Source organism: Protopterus annectens, chromosome 7.part1 (assembly GCF_019279795.1).
Source record: "Protopterus annectens isolate FY-2018-M chromosome 7.part1, PAN1.0, whole genome shotgun sequence".
Lineage (NCBI taxonomy): Eukaryota > Metazoa > Chordata > Ceratodontiformes > Protopteridae > Protopterus > Protopterus annectens.
In genome coordinates, this window is record NC_056740.1 from 249,178,877 (window position 1) to 249,205,373 (window position 26,497).

The 26,497-nt window shown below is 36.9% G+C and overlaps 1 protein-coding gene across 5 annotated transcripts in view; it reads left to right on the top strand.

Moving 5' to 3' along the window:
- ARHGEF3 (Rho guanine nucleotide exchange factor 3) overlaps positions 1-26,497 on the top strand; it is a 3,017,585-nt gene that overhangs the window by 2,599,048 nt on the left and 392,040 nt on the right. For 4 of the 5 annotated variants that reach the window (XM_044078691.1, XM_044078693.1, XM_044078692.1 and 1 more), the window contains one exon: positions 19,102-19,209. In XM_044078691.1, coding sequence (XP_043934626.1) covers positions 19,102-19,209 — 108 coding nt within the window. Of the gene's footprint in view, positions 1-17,992; positions 18,685-19,101; positions 19,210-26,497 lie in introns of those variants that run through there. The other variant, XM_044078695.1, reaches the window with a different exon arrangement.

Here is a 26,497-nt window from a genome sequence, read left to right on the forward strand (position 1 = left end):
GAGAAAACAAAATTTAGTCCTTTCTCTTGATAATACAACCACTGAAGTCACTTCTCATAGCAAATTATTAGGGGTGATAATCTTGCATTTGACCTGCATATACAAAATTGCATAAGAAAAACTCATCAAAAACTAGGGATGCTTTACAGAGCTTTACTGATGCAACTAAAGATACACTTGCCACTACTTATCTCCACCCCACACTTCTTTATGATGCTTGCATCCTTACTAACCTCCAGACTTCATAAAAATTAAAAATTGAATAATACTATAACAAAGTTGCTAAATTTGCAGCACATAGCCCTTTTAGAACCCTCCACTGTATAGCACTAAAAAGCCTAAATTGGTCAGAACTGTCACATTAACATATACACAACTTCTTACCACCCATAAATTTTCCAGCATCCATCTGCCTGTCCATCACTGAAAAGTATTCTACACAATTGTGTTCCCAGTTGGTCATTGCATCCCAGTGACAAAATAACTCCTGTCTACAGACCCATCATATCTGCTGGGCAATGTCTGTTCTCATACAAGGTTGCTAAGGCCTAGAACTCCTTATCTGTATCCAACAGATCTATACCCTCCTTCTCATCTTTCACAACCATGGTGGAAGACTTCCTGGCTAAAATCTGGCTCTGTTCTTGCTCAAAACCAGGATAAATTATATCCTTAAATGTGAACAAGTACCTTTTTATTCTTTATACCTCCTTACTTTCTCTCTGGTTCATGTACTTCCTACTGCTAATTCTCTTCCCTGACTTTCTCTTAAGTATACAGTAAGCCTGTTTTTTTCTCACTTCATATTGCAGTTTCTGTTTGTATTAGACTAACTTACCTTTATTTTTTCTGCAAACTGTCTAAAATGTCTCTAAATGTTAAGTGATGGTCATATACCTTGTATGAATTTTTAGCCAATGTTTTTGTTATGTCAAATTTGCTGTAATTTTTTTTGAACTGAAGATGCTTTTGTTTTATTTTTAAAGATTGTATAATTAATGTTCTTAAAATATTTTGTAGTAATGTAGAGCTTTTCTTCCCGGGCCTCCACTGAAAATGGAATTCTATCCAGTCGGACTTTCCTGATAATCAAATGTCATGAAATACGTAAATAAATAATTCAAGGTGCCATCCAGAGTGGCATTAACACCTCCTGCCTGGCCATTAAGTTAGTGCTCTAAATACAGCTCCATGTTTTTAGTCTTCCATATTTGGAGGATATATTTAAAACTTTGTAATTTTTTAAAGGCTGCTAAATGAATTTGTTTTTACGCAAGTGATCAAGAGGGAATAATGCTTAAATATGGGGTGGGGGCAACTACTGCAGTGTTACAATAGCCAACAAAATGGACATTTTGCTAAAGACTCGGTATGCTCATTATGTCAGGATACTGGCCATTTGTACATGGCTGTGCTGTCATGCAAACACTAGATATAAGGAAATTCATTTTTGGTTTGTCTAGTAACAAGATACTAAACTGGAAAAGACAGTTTTATTAGAAATAATGAACCTGGACCTACTGTGGACAATGCTGTGTTAATTAAACGACAATGTAAACACAATGAAGAAGGTAATCATGGAAAAGAAATTGAAAGATATGCTAACAGAGTTTCATTATCAGAGTGTTTCAGAAAGCTGTTGAACTGAGGAGCTGGGAGAAAGACAATTAGGAGATTCTGGTGGACAAACAGGTATAAAACAAAACGTGAATCACTGAAAAAGAAAATAGTTAAAATGGATAAAAATTTTATCTGAATATTAATGGATTTAAGTAAAAAAGAAGAGATGCACTAATACAGTGAGTAAGAGAAAACACATGGCTAGGGCATGTTTCAAAAGTTGGCAATTTATAGTTAAGAAAGGGAAACATTAAAAAAGGACTGAAGGAGAACAGCAGTCTTTTTTTTTTTTTTTTTAAGATAAGAACAATGTTCGAGTCTTACAGTATACAAAGGGAGTTGTGAGAGATTTGGGTCTGTGTGTAAATGGTACAGTAATGTGTATTATGTGACAAGATAAGGCAACAAGATCAGGCTATCTGTAGATAAGACTTTTAATTCATACATTCCAGTAGAAATAAGGTTACAAGTATTTGAAAAACTAAATGCAGTGGTTAAGAAGTGTAAGATTAATCATTTTGGGAGACTGCAGTTGTAACCTCAAAGAAAAAACTAAAAGATCTGATGTACGTTGTAGAAAGAATATAATATATTAAAGCAGAAGAATATATAATAAAAAGTGGAAGATTCATGTATTTTAAATGAAACTAGACAACAAAGTTAGATTGTGAGATAGGCTTGCCTTAGTGTTAGAGAAAGCAATTTGAAAAAAATGCAATTGAATTTTTTTTTTTTGCAGTGTAGCTTTTATATCGGAATAGCGGGTGTTAAAAAGTTGGATACTGATATATTATTTCAAAAATATATATATTTGGTAGGTACTGCAGTGTGCTTGCATGTTAGAGAGAATGTCATGGGAGTAAGTTTGGTGAAAGGCATTTAAGGTTAATGTTAAGGATTTGGGTGGATTTTAGATAGAGATAAATAGGTCCGATGAAGGGCTAGCCACCCAGAGGTATAAACCTTGTCACTGTTGAAGTGACACCCTGACACCATGTGTAAAAAGTGAAAAAACAGGGTTATGGATGGGTGACAGAAATGGATGGGAAGATTGGTTGCGTTAAACAAATGTTTAATGGGTTGAAAGGAAATCATTTATATAAGATTAGAGAATAAATGGAAAGTGGTTATTTGAAATAAAAAAAAATAATGCTGGGAGTTGTATAGAAAGTAACTGTTTAGGATAGTAACATCAAGCACAAGGGTTCATCAATTAAATGTGCTAAAAGCAGTTAGTTGATGGGAGAGACGAGAAAGATGAGATTTTAAACAAGGAAAAGACTGAGTTATGCATATTTATTTATTTAAAAGATAAGTTTGGAAAGCGAGGATATAATATGCAAGGAGAGAAAATTATAGAAGAAGTTGAAAGAGTACATTTGCAGATAAACAGATGATAAAGGTAGAAGAGCTAAATATTATATTGTAAAAGGATTAAAATGAAGGGCGTGGACTGGGATGTGATGGATTAAGGTATAAAATTTAGAAACGAACAATTAAGTACATTGTCATGTTCTGAAAGAATAGAAGAATAGTCCTGTGGTACACGAAGAGATGATAGATATAGCAGAACAATGAAGATGATTAAAAATGGGGAAAGTGCTACCTTTAAAAACTGCATGATATTCATATAACTTGTAGCCAGAATGGTAACGGTACACAAAAGGCTGGGTAAAAAGTTTGAAAAGCTTTTTTAGTAACAAGTTGGAGCGGGTGGGGAATTTAAAGATATAATAGAAATTTCAGGGTGCCTGAGGAAGTTGTTGAAATGATTAATTTGCTAATGCAGATAGAAATGAATAGTAGTATATTTTTGATCAAATAAATATAGATAAGCTTAATTATTATGGCCGTGGTAAATGGAAACAATGACAAGATAGAAACTCACTAAGTTCATTCTTCTTTGGGCTACACATAAATAAGATTGTTAAATGCAGTTTAGAAGAGGCTATGTATAAAAAATGGAGTATATGTGAGGGAGGGAAAATTCCTGTAATTGTCATATGCTGATGACTTGGTTTTTAGGAAATATAAAAGGAGAATAAATGGACAAAATAGCGCTGGTTATAAAAAAGCAGTATGAAGTTTTAAACTTGTGTGCAGACAGAATGGGGGGGGGGGTGAATTATGAGTTTTAGAAAGGAGGAGAATAGGGTCAAAAGGACATATAAAGATATGACATGATGATTATAGCCAAGTGATTAGAAATTTTAGCTGGCATGATTACCTTAGTTGAATTAAAAAACTGTAGGTTCATTTAAATTATTTGGTTAAACATTGGCAATTATGTTGTAGCATGGAAGTTGCAAAGTAGTACAAGTATGTTTTAGAGCGCTTGTGGTCCAAGATTGAGTTCTGTAAAGTTAGGTATCCTATGAAGTAGGGGGAATAGGATGGGTTACAAGTAATGTGATGGTGGTGGTGGTGGTGGGGGTAATGTGACACAAGCTTTTCACCGGTATTCGGTTTGAAATATCAGATCCCTGAATGCTGTCACTATTTTAACATTAAAGTCTGTGGAACATGGACTGGGGTCTACAACTACCAAGAACTATAGTACCAACCCAGGCAACATCAGTAGAAAAGGAGTTCCCTTTTTTTATGGATTTGTATTAGAATACTGTCTTTGAAAATCATTTCAGTATTGTGTGAAATGCCAAGCACCGCTTCCATCAATAATTAAACAGTAGTCAAATGTTTGCTTTGTGATTTGAAGCGTCCTAATTAGCACACATTCCTGGTATATCGCCCAGCCAGTAACTGTCTCAAACTCTCACTTTCAGCCGTGCAGGTTACACGTGCCTCTAATATTATTAGTCTGTGGGGATCCCCCCAAGCCTTCTCACAGAACCTAACCAACTGCAGGCTGTTTATTCACTGCATTTAGATCAGAGAAAATTACACCCATATATACATATGTGTGTCTATAGAGAGAATGAATGACAGCATTTTGAATTTCACATGGGAATTACCATAAGCAGGGTCACAGCACAGTTCTAAAGCTGTGATCAAGTAGAATGTGGCAAAAGCATCCCCTTGTCTCCCTGCTTTGTCCCCTTTTATACTATAATCAACTACAAGGTTAATGCACCTTAGGGAGCAGATAATTCTAACATAATGACCTCCAGTAAACAGTACGTTTATACTGGCTGACATTTGAAAAGCATTCCATCACAAAGATAGACTGTATTCACATGTTTCAGACAACTGGAAATAGCTGTGTGCCTCTTTGAAAGTATATACATGACAAGTGATAGACAACATACTTAGCAAATGAAGCCTTGAATGGGAAGCAAAACAGAGAAATGTGATTTCTTTTTAAAACACTTAGAAGCAGTACAGTTACTGCAGAATTGTCTGATGGAAAACCCGTTTCTTTTTAGCAGCAGGAATAAACTGCACAATATTGCTGCTTACAATGCTTATCTTTCATCAGTTAAACCTACAGGATATTGGAGGGTGGCTGTAAAAAGTACAATTTTGATTCCATTGCTTAAATGTTCTGTTCTCGCTGTAGGACACAATAACAGCAAACTTCCAGCTATCAGAATTCTGTTCGACAGAACTCTGGCTCCAAGTTGAATTGCAGCTGTAAATTTCACAGTTTTATAGTCAAGTTTGTTTCACAAGTGATTGTCTAGCACAGAAACATTCTGCATTCCTGAGAGCATTTCTGCCATTTGCTTCCTCCAACTTGCAGCTTGTTAGAGCATGTAGTTTGAAGGATATTGTTTAGGACAATGAAGTCCCTGTAAATTTTATTCAGTGACTAGAGCAGGAAGATGACACTGATCACCTCACTGCTACAGTAGTTAGACCAAATCGTTAGCAAGTTAGAGTCCTAGATATTTTGTGCTGTACATAAGGCCGTTGTGAAATCTAAAAGATTTATTAATGCCTTTATTTATTAAGCCAGGTATTCTGTGCGCGTGTCAGCATATGAGTTTCTGTAAGCTAATAAGACCTCCAGTGAGTGTCTGACAGGCAAGAAAAGACAAGCAAGTTAGATTTTTGTAAGTTCAATGCATCTGAGTTGTCGTCCACCCAGTCTTCAAATGAACACTGTCAATGGAATGCACACCCCATCAAATACCTAAACGACTTCTTACAAATCATGCAAGTTTAGTTTGTATAATTAATATATTTAGAATATTTTTGTACTTGGCTTGTGTTGTCTTATATCAGTTTAGTGCCCCTGTTACTGCTACTTGAGATGAGGTACAACAGCTGGAATGGTCCATCTCTCATTTCCCGTTGTGATTTTATTTAATTTTCATGGTAGTATTTTATTAATAGTAGTATATAATATTATTTTACAAAATGTTTTATTACAATACTGTTAGTGTTAGTATTACTATTTTGTTAGTGTTAGTATTGGTATTATTTTCCTCTGTTGTACAGCATATATTTTCCCTAAAATAACAGATTTCTGCACTTTTGTAATGCACCTTTCTTCACCTCACTTGCAGGCTGTATGATCCATCCCACCCTTACTTTGCTTGCCCCCAGTTAACTATCAGCTACCTAGCTATACTATTTATCCTTGTGCGTCCCTGGTACTATCCCCTGGGGCTGAGACTACACTAGTGGTGGGTTGACCAAGGGGAGTGGATGGGAGGAGCCTGCAGTGTTATATATGCTTGCTGGCCCTGCATGTCAGGTAGGAGGTTTGGTATGGTGTCAGGATTAGGGTTAGCAGGTATTAGTAATGTGGTGTCACATGCGCTGATGCCAAACATGCCCCTACCCCAAGCCCAACCAAAACTCTCTGCATAATGCTACCACTATTCACACAAATTTTGGCTCAGTTTAGTGGTAGGGTTTCTGTTTTATTGTTTGGAGAAGGAAATGTTTAGTTTCTTTATTCGATCATTTTGTTTTTTGCCTTTTTTAGTTTCCATTCATTTGGGTTTATGAGATACAAATATAGAGCTACTTGCATTTTAATTTAACTTTGTAGAACTGTATGTCTGTATCTCTGACATATATATATATATATACACACACACACACACACACACACACACACACACACACACACACACACACACACATGTATCAATGTGTGTGTGTGTGTGTGTGTGTGTGTGTGTAAATGACGGTTCCTGGAAATTGCAAGCAAATCAAAAGAAAAAAAGAAAAGCAACAAAAAAGTAAAACATTTTTTTGCAGTATCCCCCCCACACACACACACACACACACACACACACCACCATGCATTTTAAGGGTTGGCTCAAGACTCACTTAAAAGATTTCCAAAAAACAAAATAAAAAGGTGCCGACAGTGGAAAGTATGTATGCAGTTCACAGCAGTTAAACTGGATTACTGACCCGTTTGTCCCACAGGCAGTTAAATTACTGGTACAGAAGGAGAGACTGAGTTCAGGCAGATTACAGTAGGGCAAAGTGCTGTCTGAAGACTAAGATACTGAATTCATCCAGCAAATGTGATTGACAACTACATTTATTCCATCCTTGGCATGTCTGATGTTACCAAGCAACTGAGGCAATGCAAGTACAATGTCATATTTTTAGCTAAGCTGTTAGTAGAAGGAAAAAGAACATTATTTCTTGAGAGAGTGGTCTGAGCACGTCATAACATAGTCTCAATGATTATTTAAAGCAGTTATGGTAAACTGAAGAAAAGGAATGTGGTGGAGTATATTGCTTCATTGCACATGCGTCTTACTACTCAACTAGTTACCATAAATTGGGTCACTGCAGACTGTACATCTAACATCTGTGGCACTAACGGAGCATATGACTTAGACATGAATATATATGTGTGTGTGTGTGTGTGTGTATATATATATATATATATGTGTGTGTGTGTATACATACACACACGCATATACATATACACAATCCTAATGTACTCTGCATAACCAAATTTGGTGCCTTTTTGGTATAGTGTAAATGTAAGTTATGGATGAAAAGAGGTCCTTGTATTGCAATCCATAATTTGTTTTATATTGTATTTTACCAAAAACTTCAAAACAATACATTTTAAACAATACACATGCATAGTTGCAACACCAATGACTAACTCTCTCCAGAAGACAATATGTACTCAAACTAAGAGGGGGGCTATGCCCCCTACAACCCCCAATGTGGGGGGCTGTGCCCCCTAACTATATATACGAATTCCAGGATCGCACTACAGTGGGGAAAAGGGCATATACCTTTTACTTGCCTTACAGTACTCTACACAGTGCCATATATACTAACTGCAGTTCAGTGAGGTGAGATTCAGTGAAATGAGTTTTCAGTAATTTGAGTTTTCAGCGAAGTGATCGGGGTGAAATGAAATTCAGTGAAATGAGATTCAGCGTAACAAAGTAGACCCATATATATATGTGTGTGTGTGTGTGTGTGTGTGTGTGTGTGTGTGTGTGTGTGTGTGTGTGTGTATATATATATATATATATATATATATATATATATATATATATATGTATGTGTGTATATATCTATGTTTTTGTACCCCCCAGGCCTATTTTGGGATTTGGAAACTGCAGTTGTGGAACTGCTACCTCTAAGGCCTTTTCAGGAAGGAATTAATTGCAGGTGGACCTTCCTCTCTTCATGAGAACCAGTTCTTATCTTGATTTTCTATTGTCTCCTTCATTTAGGATGGAACTGTTATCTCATGTGCACACTCTTAAACAGACATAGCATGTTTGACACATGTCTGTTGGTGAAAGTAGGATCCCTATAAGATGCTGAAGACATTCTATCACTTTCCCTCAAATAGAAACAGTAATCATAGGATGCACATTCATTTTCATTCCTGGCCTAAGCCACCTGCCTAACCCTGCAGGGTCTCAAAATGTAATTCCTCTGTGTCACTACCATTGTCTGATACATGGGTACGTATGCTGGCTTCTTAAACCATGATTAAAAAGGCAAATGACAAGTTCTGAGCAGACTTGATGCTTGTTGAAATATTAAAATATAGATGGAAGCTGTGTTGAAAAGGGGTATGTGATTATTTTGAATGGAATTTGCAGTTTATTTATAACAAAACCTTTCAAGAGTTATGGTAAAACAAGAAAGGTAAATGGCATATCTATTGTCTTCAAGGGATGTATGATGGGAAACGTTAGACAGTGAATGATCGTGAAAGTTTTTAGTTCATCAGATACAATCTCAGGGCAAAAAGAAAGTTTGAATATAAAAGTGAGCAGATGGATTATAAAGGAGGAGGCATTTTAATAAAGGTGTTATAGTAATGAGAAAGTGAACAAAAATTTTGAGGCCATCTTTTGAAATTAAATATGAGACACAGTAAATTAGAAGTGGTGAATGTTTGGAGAGAGAATGTTTGAGTTATAACAGAGAAGCATTAAAATGATTGATACAATTGAGAATCTATTGTTTGCATCTAAAAGGGAGAGTAGGCTCCCCATAGAAGTGTTGGATTATTGTGTAATGAATTTTGCTGTCATTCACAATATAAAGATTTGGCTGTTTTGACTGCTTTAGTACTTTGTCTGCTAAGTTTGTGTTATTGGTGGAAACGTAGGTGCTGGTTTATTGAAGCATGATTTCTGAGGCACTTCCAGGAGGCCCGATTAACCTCAGTTTATGAAGGAATTATGAAGTTTGGACTGCCCAGTAGTAACCTTCTTCTGTGGTGGGCACAAGGCAGAGTCTTAGTGAAGACCATAGCCCCTTCAGCTGTGGTCATTTGAAAATGTATATACTCATCTGTCATATCATCAGGGGGAAAGCAGATAGTGTCACTGCGGAGTTGTGCCTTATTACATGATGAAGGGTTAATAATTTGGGTTTTTTTCCTTAAGTTTGCCACTTTACTGACTTTTCACCTTTCATCTTCAACAGCTTGTTAACAGAGTAGGCAATTGGTATTGTTAGCGCTACAGATAAGTAACCTGACTTTATGGCAAAAGGCCGGTAAGTGAAGTGGGCACTGCAAAGTAGTGTTAAGAAGGGGTTGGAGTCACACAAGATTTATTGGACAGAAAAACTATACTAAATTAAAACATACAGAGATAGTACAATATGTAAACTAGTCAATTTTTCTCGGTTTTGTAATGCTGTTCAATATAATGTACACCAGTGCTACTTTTTTACAAACGTTCATAAAATGTACACCATAATGTCATAATAATTGTTCATATGAAGTGTGTGAATTTTAAATTTACACTGACATTAATTAAAATGTTTCCTCATAGGTGAACTTTGGTGTAGACAAATTAGGTTTCAGCATTTTACCTTTAGACCCTATGTAAGATTACTGTCTTCCTTTGTCCATATGCACAATAGCTATAGGTCCTTTTAAATCATCTAAATCTGACTGCCATTTTCACTCTTCTTCCCTTAACAGAATATATATATATATATATATATATATATATATATACATATATATATATATATATATATATATATATATATATATACACACACACACACACCGGTCTCCTTCAGTTTTCCGAAATAACTGAAACTTAAATCGTCAAGACGACAACATCGAATCACCAGTACAATGAAAGTTTACATTACTGAAACTCATAATGGACAACCAACTGCACATGTGAAACATGATTCCAACACAAAAATCTACCTTTTTTTACATTTTTGCATGGGGATAGGCCCCCTGCACCCCAACACCCCCTGCAAATTGTACATGCCTACTCTGAGATTGCAATACAGTGGGGAAAAGGGATTTAAGTTGATTATATGGAATTGCTGGGTTTATATTGGTCCAGTAATTGGAAAAGATAATGGATTATTAAAATCTTAATGATATAAATAGTTTATCTGTATTAGCATTTTTTTTTGAGATGAAGGATTTCCATAATTGTTTACATAATGTTGTATTAGCTTCATTTATATTGGGTTCATTCAGATATACTGACATAAGTTATCTTATATGTCTCAATATGAGTATAGTTTTTTTGGACAATTAAATACCAACTTAAAGATTAACAATAGAATCCTAAATATTCTAATTTCCCACTACTTAATGAGAAGTCAAGCTTGGATTTTTATTTAAATAAAAATCATTGTTCAAATAGCGATTTGAGAAAATCCTTTTAAGTGGAGTGATTGTAATAGCATAAATGAATTTTTCAAATTAGTCAATTAAAAAAGATTTTGAAGAATTTTTCTTCTATGTATTACAAAGTTATGTAGATTGAGATTTTTGAAATTCTCTTTTTTAATAAAAGGTAAGGCTTTTAGGTTACAATCCAATTTACATACAAAGTTATACCATATTTTAATCTAAGAAGGACTCCACAGATAGGATTTAGGATTCTGTTCTGGTATTTGAATTATTTTACTAAAATTTATTATATCATAATGTAATTTTATTTATTTATTTACATTTGTTGACCGGGAAAATCTGACTGGATATAGGTCCTTTTTCAGCGGAGGCCCAGGCAGAAAAGCTCCACAATAAAAACAACAATTAAAAACAATTAATTACAAGTTACAAGAAGTATAGGTAGGTTTTGTTTAACAATAGTAGTAAACAGTTAAAAATGAAATTAAGTATTTAGTTATCATTGGTGCCATAAAGACTAGCAGGTATTTTAATAGCTGAGCTAGCAGCTATTACCCCTGAATAACAGTGGCTAAGATTACAGCTGAGATATAGGTTTACAAGCAATGTATTTGGCTGCAATTTCCGGTGTAGTTAGAGGGGTGGAAGAAAGGGATTAAAGAGGTTTGGGTAGAGATGTTAGAGAGGTTTGTTACAGGAGCATGCCCAGTGCTCTTTTAGATGAGATTTTAGAGCAGCCTTGAAGTTAGTGCTGATGACACAAAAGCTATAGTGTGAGGAAGGGTATTCCATAATTTTGCTATGGAGTAGGAGAAGAGAACTTCTCCAGCAGAGTTCCTGATTCTAGTTACCTGTAATTGATTTTTGTTGCTGGAGCATAGTGGTCTGGTGGTATGATAGGACTGGAGTAGATTTGGAGGGAGGGGACTTTTAGAGGATGATTTAGTAGTTTGTGGGTGAGTGAGAGTTGGTACCATTGAAGGAGGTGAGGGAGTTCTAGCCAGCTTAGTTCAGTAAGTGAGGTGCAGTGGTGGCTATGGTAGTTTGCGCCGGTGGCAAACCTTGCTATTTTGTTGTAGCAAGCTTCGAGTTTACCTAACTCACTTTGCCTTAGGTTGGTAAATATTGGAGCGGTGTAGAGTAGGGTGAAGATAAGGTGGCTATTTGCAACTGAAATCTTGGCTGTTTTGGTGAGGAATTGCTTATTTATGTATAAAGCTCCTAGTTTTTTTGTGTACTTTTTTATGGTTAACGAGATGTGGATATCAAACCTGAGGTTGTCAATTTCAATGCCAAGTAGTTTGTTGTGGTCTGTTGGGGAAATAATGGTGTTGTCATTGGCTTTAATATTAAATTGGTGGGTGTTTAGATTGTGTTTGTGTTGGAAGATGAGGAGTTTTGTTTTGTTTGGGTTAAGTATTAATTTGTGCATCTGAAAGCCAAGTTTCAACTGAGGAAAAGGCTTCCTGTGTGGTCTTTTGAAGTTCAGGTAGGGCGTGGGCTGAGCAGATGATGGTGGAATCCTCTGTGTACTGTATGAGAGTGGCCTGTTAATGTGGGATATTTTCCATTGTGAAGGGACATAGCTTTCAGATAAAGATTGATTAATCAGGATTGCAACTGGGTAGGCTAGGGCTTCAGCTGCAGTTTTAAGGTACTCATCTGGGAGGTCTCAGCTGCTAGTTTTGTGGGCTTTAGTTTCGATAAGAGTTTTTTTATGTTGGAGGTAGGGATGGCAGAGAAAGCGAATGCAGTGGGCTGGTTACTAGGTATAGTTGGAGGGGGTAGGGGAGAGGGGTTGTGTTGTTTTCCTAGTGATTAGAACGGTTTGTGTGAAGTGAGTGTTGAAAGAAGTGGCAATGTTTTCAGAGGAGTTTGTTTTGTTTGGTGGAAGGGTTCCTACTTTTCCTGGGTGGAGGATGGAGTAGATCGTTGACCAGAATTGTTTAGGATTGTTTTGGGTGGAGTTCAGGGCAGACTGGTAATATAGGATTTTGTCCTGTTTTATTAATCTTTTGGCTTTGTTACGTAATTCACAGAATTTCTGTTTATCAGAGGGGTTTTTTGTCTTGCTCCAGTGATTTCAGGCTCTATCTCGGTTTTTCATTTCTGATCTAGTGGCGTTTTGTAGCCATGGGGAGGACTGGGCTTCAACTGTAGTAAATCTTCTGGGCGCATGGGTGTTTAGGACTTTAAGGAAGGTGGCATTGAAAAACTGGACAGCGTCATCAAGGTTGAGGTATTTTAATGGAGCCCAGTTGCTGTTTTTTAGGGCTGAGATGAAGTTGTCAGGGTTAAAGTTTACTTTATTATATATTTGTTGATTGGTAATGGGTTTAGCCTGATATATGTGTTTTTTGAGTAGGAAAGGTGAGGTATGAGCACTGAGGCTATCTCATAGGCAGCCAGCTATGTATGATTGGGGGCTGTTGCTGACTAGTATCCAGTCAAGAGTAGAATGCTTGTTGGAATTCTTATTTATTCTGGTGGGTGTCTGGATAAGTTGTAAAAAACTATGAAGATTTAGATGATGGGCTGGATGGTGGTTGGAACAGGATAGCCAGTCTATATTAAAATCACCTAATATTATGTTTTTTGTGGAAGGTGATGATTTACCCAGCTGAGGAGGTTTTCTAGTGGAGGGATATTGTTGCCAGGTGAGAAGTAGCATCCTGTTATGTTAATGGTCTTATCTTGGTTTACTTTTAGGTTGGTATATATTATTTCTTCTTTGTCAGGGGGGCTGTTAAGTTTAGGATTTGAATATTAAGATTCTGTTTATACATTACAGCTACACCACCCCCTTTTTTGTGCAACCGATATTGTCGTAGGATATTGTAGCTTGAAGGGAGAATTTGCTCACTGGTAATGTGAGGTTTGAGCCAGGTTTCTGCTAGATTGATAATGTCAGGAGAGTATAAATCTATGGTAACGTGGAGTTCGTGGATTTTATTGGTTATACTTCTGATATTTAGGCTTAAGATAAGGAGGTCAGTTGGTTTCCTATTGGATGTAATTTGAGGGTGGGTGAGGTTGTTAGACTGACTGTCAGTGGAGGAGTTGTGGGGTCCAGGGTTTGGGTGAATGTCCCCGCTGAGGGCAAGTATTGTTATGGCTGAGGACATTAGTTTTAGTAATGAGAAAATTAGTGTAAGTTTTGGGGTAGCTTTTTGTTTGGGTGAAGTGGGAGATAGATAAAGTAGGTTGAGGAATAGTTTGTAAGGGAATAGGGATGTTTTTTGTGTGGTGGAGGTGATAGCTTAAGTGGGTTGTGCATTGGGGTGTATTTGTTGTGAGAGGTGTATGAGTAGTGTAATGGTGTGACATGAGTGGTGGTGAATGTAGTTGTGCAGTGGAAGTTGTTTGGTGGGGTTAGAATTGTGTTTTGGTAGGATGTAATGTGTGCTAGAAGGGTGCATGTAAAGAGTGTAGGTAGAGTGTGTAGGATCATATTATTCAAGGTGGGAGGTTGATGGTAGGCTGGAGGTGTGGTTAGAGTTGGTGCTGCAGGTGTGGTTGGTTGTGATTGTAATGGGAGGGACATTTGGCTAGAATAATTGTAGGTGTGCTGGGGGTGGGTGCGATATGGGAGCAGGGAAGGGAATGAAGCAGGCAGAAACACTATTTGTTGTACATATCAGCTGGGACCAATCAATAGGCTAATACAACTCGGCACTAGTGGAAAGTCTGTAAGGTAACCCCGTATTGCTAGACTCGCTTCAGTAAACCGTAATTCTTTGCCTTTTAAATAAAGTACCTTTTTACTTTGAGTAGAGGGATGGATAGTATACAGGGAAATGGAAAAAATAATGAAGGAAGGCTTTGCAGCTGTCCTTCTTGGCGAAATGCTTCAAAATTGTAGTAAAGCTTAGGCAGATAAATGTATAAAAATGACCTGTGTCTTTAGCATTAAACTGCTGGGTTAGAGTACACTAGCAATGAGACACAGGCTGTAAAGGAAAGGGGAAAGAGGTTGAGTGAACAGAAATGATCCCTGGAAACCCTGAGGCAACTTGCCAGACCAAAGCAGAAACAGTTAAAGTGTGCCTCAAGACAGTGGAGCAGTTAAGAGTAGCAATTCCTCGAGGTAAGAAACTTACGCATGTAATAGCAACCTAACACATGCTGCTGTATTAGGTCGGTATAGTTTTGCAGCTCTTGATATTAGCAGTTGCTAAATAGAGAGAAGAATGGAGGGATAAAGTTTAGGGGAAAGGCTAAGGGAGTCCCAACACTATTTGAGTGCGCGAGCATGCCACTTGACAAATAAGCACTAAAGTGTTTCACTATAGAAACTTGCCTATTACAGCAGGAAGATTAATGAAACTAATAGGTCCCCTGCAGGTGAGATGAACACTTGTATTTCTAGCCACGAGGAAGCTGCAAAGGGGTGAGAGATCCAATTAAGCAGGGTTAGTCGGGTGTATTCACTGGGAAAAATGTGAACAGCAGCTAGTACAGCAGGAAGATTAATGAAACTAATAGGTCCCCTGCTGGTGGGATGAACGCTTGTATTTCTTGCCACAAAGAAGCTGAAAAGGGGTGAGAGATCCAGTTCATCCAGAAGACTCAAACCCCCAATGCTCACAGGATGACTTAGCTTTTTATAACCAATTCTAACTGATGCTGGGAACCATATAAACTTAGCCAGTTTGGAATGGATATAGCAAAAACATTTTGATTAATTGTTAGGTTGATTGAATTAAATTGAAATGAAAGTTTTGGTAATATATTTATCTTAATGATAGCCACCTTTGAAAGTAGAGAGAGATTCAGTGTATTCCAATTTGTAATATCATTTTCAATGTTTGACCACATTTTTACCACATTACTTATAAAAAGAGAGGTAGGGTTGTGATGAAACATTATACCCAGATACTTTGGTGAATTATTAATCTTAATTGATAAGTTAGGAATAATATCAAGCCAACTGTAGTTAGGATTAAAAGGAAAAATGGAGGATTTAAGTAAATAAATTTAAGTAAATTTATTTTGTAGTTAGAGAATTTAGTAAAGATATCAACACTATGGACAATTTCAGATAAATCCATCCTAGGCAATGTAAAATATAGATTTAGATCATCTGCAAAAGTGTTAAAGGGTAATGGAATTTTATTAATAAATAGAGAAGTATATGCATTTGAATAAAGAATTTTTGCAAGATAAATAAAAGGATGTGGAAAACCAAAGTACGGCAAAACTGCAAACAAAAAATCTTAAGTTTAATCTATCAAATGCTTTTGAGGCATCTAAGGCAAGCAAAAACAGAGATGAATTACAATGTTTAGATAGGATAATTAGTGTATCTAATGTTAGTGTATGATCACAAGTTTGTCTAGATGGCATAAAACCTGATTGAAAAGGAGATATTATTTGTAGCACTGTAGGTTTCAGTCTGCTAGAATTACTGCAAAAATCTTTATCAATATTAATAAGTGATATTGGGATCTCTGAAATGCATATTTGATTTATAGATGAGAATTGTTTTAGAATTATTCATATTGAGGTCAGAGATACCATTCTTACATATGCAATTAAATACATATAGTAATTTTTTAGAAATTGGATGGGCAAAAGATTTATAGAAATCCGCTATTAAACCATCTGGACCCTGTGCTTTACCCATTTTAAGGTTGTTAATAATGTATAAGATTTCTTGTTGATTGAAGGCTGCAGCGATATTATCTAGTTGAGCCTTATTAAGTTTTGGAAAGGAGAGATAGGTCAAGGGTAGCACAATAGGGAAAGTTGCTGCCTCACAGGAAGAGGATCTCATGTTCAGTTCTCAGCTGGGGTGCCTTCTGTGTGGAATATGCATGTTCTCCCTTTGATCTTGTGAGTTTTTTCCTGGTGCTGTGGTTTCCTTACACATTCCAAAGACAAGCAGTGAGTGGATCAGCGACTATAAGTTGTCTAGGTTGTTGTGTCTTTCGGCTTTTCCCGGTTAGGGGGTCACCACAGCAGAACTCCGGTCCGCTAATGATTGGCAGTTGATTTTTACGTGCTGAGTTGCCAGCCCTAATGCACAACCTTCAACAAAGGTACGTATATTCACGCATGTCTCCACGCAGAAAACGCTCTAGCTGAGAGTCAAACCAGTCAGCGTCTTACTGTGAGGTGACAAGTTGTCTAGGTGTGAGTGTATAAAATGTAAAGTATGGAAGGAAGGACTGTTAACCTTATTCCATATCCCCCTTTGCCTTGTAAACACCTGGAGTAGTGGTGACTGTCCACTGGGTCACTCTAGGAATTTGCAGAATTTGAAAAAAACAAAACAAACTGACAGCAGACATCATAGCACTACATCCAGCTCACAGAAGTATGGTGACCACATCTGACAGAATCAGCATGACCTCTCTCTCTCTCTCATTATCGCATGAGTTGCAGCAAAGTTTTTGTCAAGTATTTCTGTAAAGTAAGAGTTTCTTATAATGTTTAAAGTATTAAGTCACTACTGAATTAGAAGTGTACAGTTTCTTTATCCCCGACTTTATAGGCTCTGCCATTTGTCGATTTGTTGTTGTACAGAGTAATATCTTGTAGAGAAGAACTCCATCTGCAGTGGTAACAAATTAGAAGTAATATCCCAAGGTCATTTTTCTCAACTGGCAACAAAAGCAGAGTATCAGATTCAGTATTGTAATGTTTATAGTGTTTTTTTTTCTTTTTTTTACTGGGAAGTATGGGTGTCATTTGAGTGCACAGATCATGATAAATTTGCTAGGTTGACAGTAATAAACTCTCAGAAAGTGAATGAGTACAGTGCATCCATGATATGTTAGTGCAGTCCTGTATGCTTTGCTTCTGTATGCTAATTTGAGTTAATCTTGAAAATAAAAGTAATATGCTAAGTGATTATTAGGTCATTAATCCACAGATAAGAATGGCAAACAAAACTGTTATCCTAAAATATGTAGCAAAGGTCTAATAGAGAAACAAGCATCATGTATCTTTGTGGCCTTATTTGCATGTGAAAATTTATTATGTGAAAAAAAAAATGTCAACAAATGCACAGTACAAGTTACCTAGTTTTAATGCCGTCAGTATCTGTTTAAGTATTCAGAAATAATGTGTTAAGGATGTCGGCATGCTAGGTAACAGGATATGAATAACAGCAGGCCGAGGTAATGCAGCTGATTACAGAAGGCTGTAAATGTGATCTTGCCTGCTTTTACAGTTTGTTATGTAGCTGCTCTATATCTAAAATGTGCTTGTTCTTTGACTATGAGCTGCCTGATTGATGTATCTGTTCCTTTCACATCAGAGGCGCGGTGTAAAAGAGAGAGAGGAGAGTTGCAGGGCAGAGGGAGGGGTATCATTTTAAGTTCTGAGCATGCATACACACTGTTGCTGCAATGATGCCAGAAAAGCTAATTTAAAATGTCAGGACTAAATGTGTAACTGGTACCTTGAGGACAGGGTCTTGGCAAAAATAAGGTGACAAAGAAATCCAGTCTGAGATGCCAAGCTCTACAGGATTTTTTTTTCTAATTTTGGGAAAGGCTTTTTAGTATTGCTGCACTGCGTGCTCAGGCAGATGCACTGCAGAACTCTTGAGACTGCAGACTGAGGAGGAAATGCAAGAAATGCCAACCCTTGGGTTCTGCAGAAACTCTGTTTCTTTCTGTCTCTTGTCAGTATTGGTGGATAAATCCTGTCACTGAACGGTGATATACAGCTTTGAAGGCTTCTGCCCAATTCCTGCAAGACAGCTGCATCATGAAAAGTCACTTACTGGATGTACTTTGGTGACACAAAGCCCATCGCATCTTGCAGTATGCATCATCCTGGGAAAATCTGAAGGGATGCTACTGTCCAAATTATTTTGGAGATCACAAGAACTTCACAATGACTGCATATATATGGCATGGGCATGATTTTACCCTATTCTGTGCTTTTGACCTTGTGATGCTGCGGGTGTGTACTATGTCTCTGAATGGAGGCTTGTGCCCAGTTATTTCTCAGAATTCGATTTCTGGATATGCTTCATATGCTAGTATAAGTGATAAATGGAAATTAGGCGGATAAAGGTACCTATTTCCTGTTATGCTTTAGAATATTTATTTAGACTTTTGTTTCTGTTTTTTTTTTTTTTTTTTTGCACAGATTTAATTGTTAAAGTATTTTGTATTCACAGCATTGAAATTGCACTGAAGTGCATAATACAGTATGCTGCACTAAAAGATTACAGGTGCCTTTCTAATAATGATAAGTGTAACTAACAGGGTGCTTGCAGCAAGAGACTGTTGTTCATTAGGGTTGGTCTGATGCCAACGCTGATTTACAATGTGGCTCTGTTATTGCTATTTCAGAATTCAGCATTACATACATTAAAATATAAAACTTGTCAAGCGCTTGAGAAACAACAAAATGCTAAGTAAACATCTGTATAAAAACATGCATCACACCAGAGGTTCTAAAGTTTGTTTTTGTTTTATAATCTGCAGGAGCCAAGTAATAAGAGAGTGAAGCCTCTTTCGAGGGTTACATCCTTGGTCAATCTTATTCCTCCTGTGAAAGCAACACCACTGAAGAGATTTGGGCAGACACTCCAGGTAAAAAGCGGTATGCAGAGTATGACTTAGTACAGATTATAGGCAATTTATAGTTACAGTTGTAGCATTGCCCTTTTAATTACAAGGCTTTAACTATTTAAGTGTCTTCCGTAATTGCCTTTGAGGTTAGTGATTTGTGTTAGGACATGCTATTGCTTACTTGAGGAGCAAATAAAAAATGTATATGAACTCCTAGCTTTTCTGACTATGACAATACAGGAAGTAGATTTAATTCCGTAGTTCTGGTGAGCAGGCTTTGTGAATAGACATGGGCTCTGTGTAATCCTGATAGGAGGGTCTGACTGATATCCAGATAGGTTGCTCTCTGTCCTTCTCTTTATGATGCTGAAGTAGAAATCCATCAGAATGTGACTTTTAATAGTGCCACAGACTGAAACTGTGCCTTAAAAGGGGACTGATGTGCTCATGTCATTAATATATTGACACAAGTTGGCAAAGTATGGATTACAAAGGCATTTCTTTCTGTGATGACTGTCCTTGGAAGTGACCTACTGTTCAGAAATGCCATTCGTCATTAGCTGCAGTTCTTCTGCCTGATTACACAAAACACTAAGAGTGATGTGTCATGTTGTACAACTGCCAGGTGAAAGCACTACAAGTCCGAGTATGACCATTAGAATTAATCTACTTATCTTACTTTGTGTGTGCAGCTGGACAAAACCTCATTTTCACTAGGGAGACCAGATAAAATTCTGTAAACTAAGTGAACAAATGAATATTTATTTTATTTTTTCGTCATTAAATGCGTAACTGAGCTGATCAAACAGAAACTTTTCAGACATGGCATTGGCCAAAGACAGAAAGTCATGTGATATAACCTATTTTCATAAAAAATGTCAAAGTGTTAAACATATGCTGTAAAGTAGTTGTATACTGTAAGCAACTAGAGGCAAAGACTTAACATACAATATCACTGCGGCTATCATTACATATCATATAAACTCATACATGGTGCATGATGTATGTATTTATGTATTATGCAGCTGAATATCATTGCATAAAGACTGCACCTTCAAATAAATGTCATTGCAGCAATGAGTATTGCAGTTTGCTATAGTGTGATGTGATTTAATAGATGAGAGAGAGAGAGAGAGAGAGCCTAAACAAGTTCCTGCTGTAGAGTGCAATTGAGCTAGATATTATAAGGGTCATAGGACGCATAGTCGGATTCAAAGTTCATGCCTGAGCTCCTGTTCCTATTTCTTAGAAGTCTACATCATGATCTACCCTGTCTGCATCGGTTCTGTCTCTGTACTTTGATTATCTCCTAGTTTACTGTAGGTCATTGTGTATATTGAACCTAGTTAGCCATGTAGCTAGATAGCACATACATACAAGTTACTGAGCACGTGCAAGATCAGTGCTATTTTGTGTAGTTAGTCAATGTGAATGTAAGCTTGAATGGAGATGCACATGCGAGTATGTTAGAAGTAATGAGTCAGTCAGTAAGCATATGAAGTTCGAAGTATATGTTCCAGTTACAGATCCTGATGTGTTTATATATTGTAAACGACTTGAATGCATTTAGTGACTCAGTCTCTCATTTGAATACATGATACATATGACATGGTGTCAGAGTGGAATCCAAAGTTGCAGCAGCGTGCAAACCATGAGACACGCAGTTAGAAGTGGAGTAATATTTAGGAGTGAACTCTCAAACCAGTCAGTGGTTATTCGAAGGTACTTAAATTAGTTTCAAATGATTTTCAATCACCAGTCATGTGGCATAGCATTCAAAGTGTTCAAAATAATTACTGAGATATTCGAAATGTCCAAAATAGTGACATAGTGATTAAAGTGTTTGAATTAATCTCCGAAGTGTTTAAAATGTTCGAAAAGGCTATATTGTCCAAATTTTTTGCAGTGTATGACTTTTTCGCAGTAACTGATTTTTTGAAGTGTTCAGAGTGTTTGAGGTATTTGGAGTGTTAAAATAAAACATTTTTAAAAGAGATTTGTTGTTATGGCAGAGGGATTTTGCAGACTTGAACCACTAGTGTTTGATAATAATATTGCAGAGAATTGCTGAATGTTTGAGCAAGAATATGACATTTTCATACACACAGCATTTTCTGATAAAGACGCACATACAAGAGCTTCTCAGTTTAACTGGCTCAGATGCCATTGAGCTAGAACGTTCATTTGTGTATGCATCTGCTGCATATGCAGTGAGGGGGAGAACCACCTTATTGTGATACATGCTGAAACACGGGAAGAGTGCTTAAAACATAAATTTAGAGAAATATGTAACCCTGAAACAAATATTACAATGGAAAGGCACAGATTTAACCAAGAAATCAAAAGCCTGGTGAAACTATTGCAGCATATATTACCGACTTAAGAAATAAAGCAAAAACATGCAGATTTGGTGATTTACGAGATGAGTTGATAAGACCGTTTTGTATATGGTGGTGTTGATGCAGTGAGAATGATTTTGCTTCAAGATCGTGTAATAACATTGAGCAAAGCCATTGAGATTTGCCAAATAACATGAGATTACAGAAAAGCATGTTTGCAGTATCCACTAGTGTGAATGTTGATAATGTGCAGCAGAAAGTTAAGATGAAAAAGAAATATAAACAGAGAGGTAGTGCCACACACATCCTCATTGCTACCTGTCGCAATTGTGGAGGCAGTTGTGAATCTAAACGGGAAGAGTGTTTAGCTTTTGGTCAGCGATGTCACAATGTAAAAAGTGTAATCATTTCAAAAGGTTTTGCAAGTCTAAGGTGTTGCAAACTTGTAGTGTCAGAAGAAGCAAATAGATCAGATAGAGACTCTGAGAGCTGTGGGCAAACTTTCTGTGTTGATGGGGTTTCTGGGATTGATGAAACATTTAATACAGTAGATTGTCAGTTGTCAGCAAAGAGTGAAATATTTTGTATTGTACAAATTAATGGGAAACCTGTAGAGCTTAGAGTAGACACTGGATCCAAGTATAATGTTATATCCGCACAAATGTTACTAAAGTAAAAGCAGGTGAGAAACTTGATTCAGCAAAGTGTGCAAAACTAGTTGCTTATGGTGGTGAAGAGATTCAAACCGATGGCACAGTAGTTCTTTCATGCCATTCTGCTGGAAACATCTATGACTTGTAATTTTACATAGTTAAAAGGCATGTGCAGTCACTGTTAGACCTCAAAGACTGTCTGAGAATGGGACTGATTTCATTTAATAAAGAGATCCACCATGTAACTATGAATAGTTTTACACAGAGTATTTTTAGGGAATATGCTGATATTTTCAAAGATGTTTTTGGTAAAACTTCCAGTCACATAGTCCATGAAGTTAAACTATGAAGTCAACCCAGTTGTCAGACTAGAACAGAAGATTCCAGTAGTAATGCAGAGTAAAGTAAACGCAGAACTAGATAAAATGATGAATTTAGGTGTCCTTAATCCAGTAGAAGAACTTACTGAATAGGTATCCTCTATGGTTGTAGCTCATAAGAAAAGCTCAGATGATATTCAAATATGTATTGATACAAGAGACTTAAACAAAGCACTTGTGTCCTCATCATTTGATGCGTACAATAGAAGAGGTAGCCGTTGTCATGGCAAATTCCACTGATTTTTCAGTCTTGGATACAAAACCTCTTTTTGGCAGATTTCTCTGCATCACAAATCTTCGTTGTTAATAACATTCAGTACACCATTTGGTAGGTACAGATTTTTGAGAATGCCATTTGGAATAAATTCTGTCATTGAAGTCTTTCAATGTGCCATGGAACAAATATTTGCTGGTTATCCATATGCTGTTATAGTAGACGACATTGTTGGAGGCAGTGGTGAAGACAAACATGATAGAAATCTCAGGAAAGTTATAGACCGTGCACATAAAGTAAATCTCAAACTGAATCCTCAGAAATGTAAAGTTTAACTGAAAGAAGTTACTTATGTGGGACATGTGTTTACCAGTTCTGGCTTACAACCAGATCCATGTAAGCAAACGGCAATTGTTGAAATGCCAGTTCTAGAGAATGTCTTTACAATGTTTTCTAGGTATGGTCAACTGTTTAGGAAAGTTCATCCTGGACTTGTGAGCTTTCTGCACCATTATGTGAGTTGACAAGCAAAAATATAAACTGGTCCTGGCTGGAACAGCACCAAAGAGCATTTGATACTCTGAATTAGAAAATTGCCAGTCCACCCACATTGACATATTATGATGTTTGCAAACCTGTAACTCTCTTGTGATGCTTAGAGATACCGCCTTGGTGCAACACGTCTTAAAGAAGGCTTACCAGTTGCTTATCCATCAACAACTTTAACCCAAACAGAGATGCGTTATGCACAAGTAGAGAGAGAACTTTTGGCAGTAGTGTTTGCATGTTTGAAGTTCACTGATTATATTTATGGCAGACCTATCCAAATAGAGACTGATCACCAGCTGCTAGTGACAATTTTGAAAAAGCCAATGAATGTATACAGCCCCAGCTCAATTGTAATGCATGATGTTAAAATTGCAAAAGTACAATTTCAATATTGTTTACAAAGAGGGCAAACACTTGTACCTTGTTGATGCTTTGTCATGTGCACCCAGACAAACGACAGAACAGTACAAAAATGAAACAGCAGCCTTGACGTCATGGAAGTCAGAAATTTTTTGTCATCACACCTTGATGAACTAAGAAATCACATACCTTCAGACCCAATTCTCCAAAGCTGTAAAACGTTATCGGTCAGGGATGGCCAACACGACAGACCAGTTTACCACTTGACATTCAGCAGTATTTTCCTTGCAGAGACAAACTCTTGATGGAAGATGGAATCATCATGAAAGGCCCAAAAGTATATAAAAATCTTGCACTGTGGTCACCCAGGTACTGATTCAACCAAAAGAAGGGCAAGAGGTATTTTATTTTGGCCTTCTGTGTCCAAAGATATAGAGAAGGAAACTCTGGCATGTTCAATTAGCAACAGCACTAAACTGCATCAACAAAAAGAACCACTTCAGCTACACCAGATTCCTGAATTACCATGGTCAACAGTTACTACAGATATTTTTGAATGGAATGGTCAACGTTACTTAGTGTTAGTAGACACTTACTAAAATTGGTTTGAAGTTGACCAACTTCCTAACTTGACGTCCAGCAAAGTCATTACAAAATTGAAGAGACATTTTTCTCTCCACAGCAGTCTGCACAAAGTCATGTCTGACTATAGTGCACTGTTTACAGGTCAGCAGTTCAAGAAATTTGCTGAGTCTTGGGACTTTGTTCATATTACCAGTAGTCCTGAGTAGCCACAAGCCAATGGGTTAGCTGAACGTCCAGTTCAGAGTCCAAAGCACTTGTTTGGGAAATCGTAGAGAGATGGTGCCAGTGTTTTCCTTAACTTACTCAATCTCAGAAACATGAATCTCTGAGCAGGTGAACCAAGCAAGTTGTCTCGAGTTATGTCCAGACAGACACGAACAACTATTCCAATCAGCAAGCAATTGTCAATACCAAATATAAAGAACAAGAGAGGTCAAGGCTCAACTTTCGAGAAAATGTCAGTCACAAAAGTTGTACTATGATAAGACCAGCAAACCCCTTTGAGCATTACTACGAGGAGAAGTGAGAATGCAAACATCCAAAGGGTATGACCAAGTAGGAATCATGAAGAACCGAGATCTTACATCATACAGTCGGAAGGAAGGAATTTCAGAAGGAATTGTAGGCATGTGTTACCTGTCTCTGAACCAGTGACACAGCAGATTGCCTGTGCTGACGACTCTAATCCCCAGAGTGACTCTTCAACTGTTCGAATTCAAAAGGACAGTGTGCTTTCTTCAAACAACTTTGTTGTAAACCCTGATGTTCCAGTTTTGAAAGAATCCCCAGAGACTGTCCCTGTTGATAAACCCAGTCAGAATTTTTATGTAACCAGATTGGGTAGAATTTGCAAACTCAATCCTAAATGCACAACAACTTGGACTTGAAGTCAGTTATGTTTTGTTGAAATAATGTCTAGATCTTAAATATGCCCTCATGCTTGTATTTTGCATTGTTAAACAAAATTAAAGAGGGGGAGGATGTAGATCAGTGTGTATATTGAACCTAGTCAGCCACTGTAGCAAAATAGCAAGTGCATATAAGTTACTGAGCACGTGCAAGATCAATGCCATTTTGTGTAGTCAGTCAGTGTGAATGTAAGCTTAAATAGAGATGCACATGCGAGTGTGTTAGAAGTAATGAGTCAGTCAGTAAGCATATGAAGTTTAAAGTATATGTTCCAGTTACAGCTCCTGATGTGTTTATGTACAATGAACGCATTCCGTGCCTCGATGTCTCAATTGAATACACAAGACGTGACGTTTACTACCCCAGATGATTCATATACATTAAGTTTACACTTATGTTTGTGGCATGGATTATTAGACTGAGTAAGGCCCGCACTGGATTGGTTCATTTAGCAGTTTAACAGACAAAATTTAAATACTACTACTGCTGGGAATAATTTGATCTGCATAAGAAATGCTTTGGGTGTTATCAACTTGATTTTCTGTCAAATCTACTCATCCAGTTATAGAAAATGTAAACAACAACTAATTAGACATCACTAATCAGATGATTAAAAAATAACAAGGTTTGTTTTGAGTGTGGGTTTCTAAACAAAAGTCCTACAAATTACTATATAGGTGGTACTAGGAAAGCAGAAAGGGAACGTGTTTGGGTGGAGGAACTTCATGAAATATGAATGTGATATACTTTGCAGCCACCACAAGTATGCTGTAGCTACTGTGTCCTGTTAAGATTAGGGAAAGTAGACATTTTTCACTGGCTGAACGAAGAGATGACAAACTGTGGAGAGAATCTAGTAAAACCAATGAGGGAAAAACGTGTGTCTGTGTGTGTGTGTGTGTGTGTGTGTGTGTGTGTGTGTGTGTGTGTGTGTGTGTGTGTTTGAGATATATGGATCACTGCCTTATTAATGAACAGAGTTTTGTCTAATTGAAATTGTGCTAAGCAATTTTTATTAACGGAAGAGCAGTACTAGTGACAGGATTGTGGAGGAGCAGGGATAAGAACATTTTTCACTTATCTCCACTCTCCACTGCTCTCCATTCTCAGAGTTTATATGTGCATCTATATTCTGTATCTATACACCCACTTACATAAACATATTTATCTATATCTATAGATATTTATAGCTGTGTATGCATGTATGTACACACACACACACACATATATATATATATATATAGATATATATATATTGTATATGTGTGTGTGTGTGTATATATATATATATATATATATATATACACACACACACACACA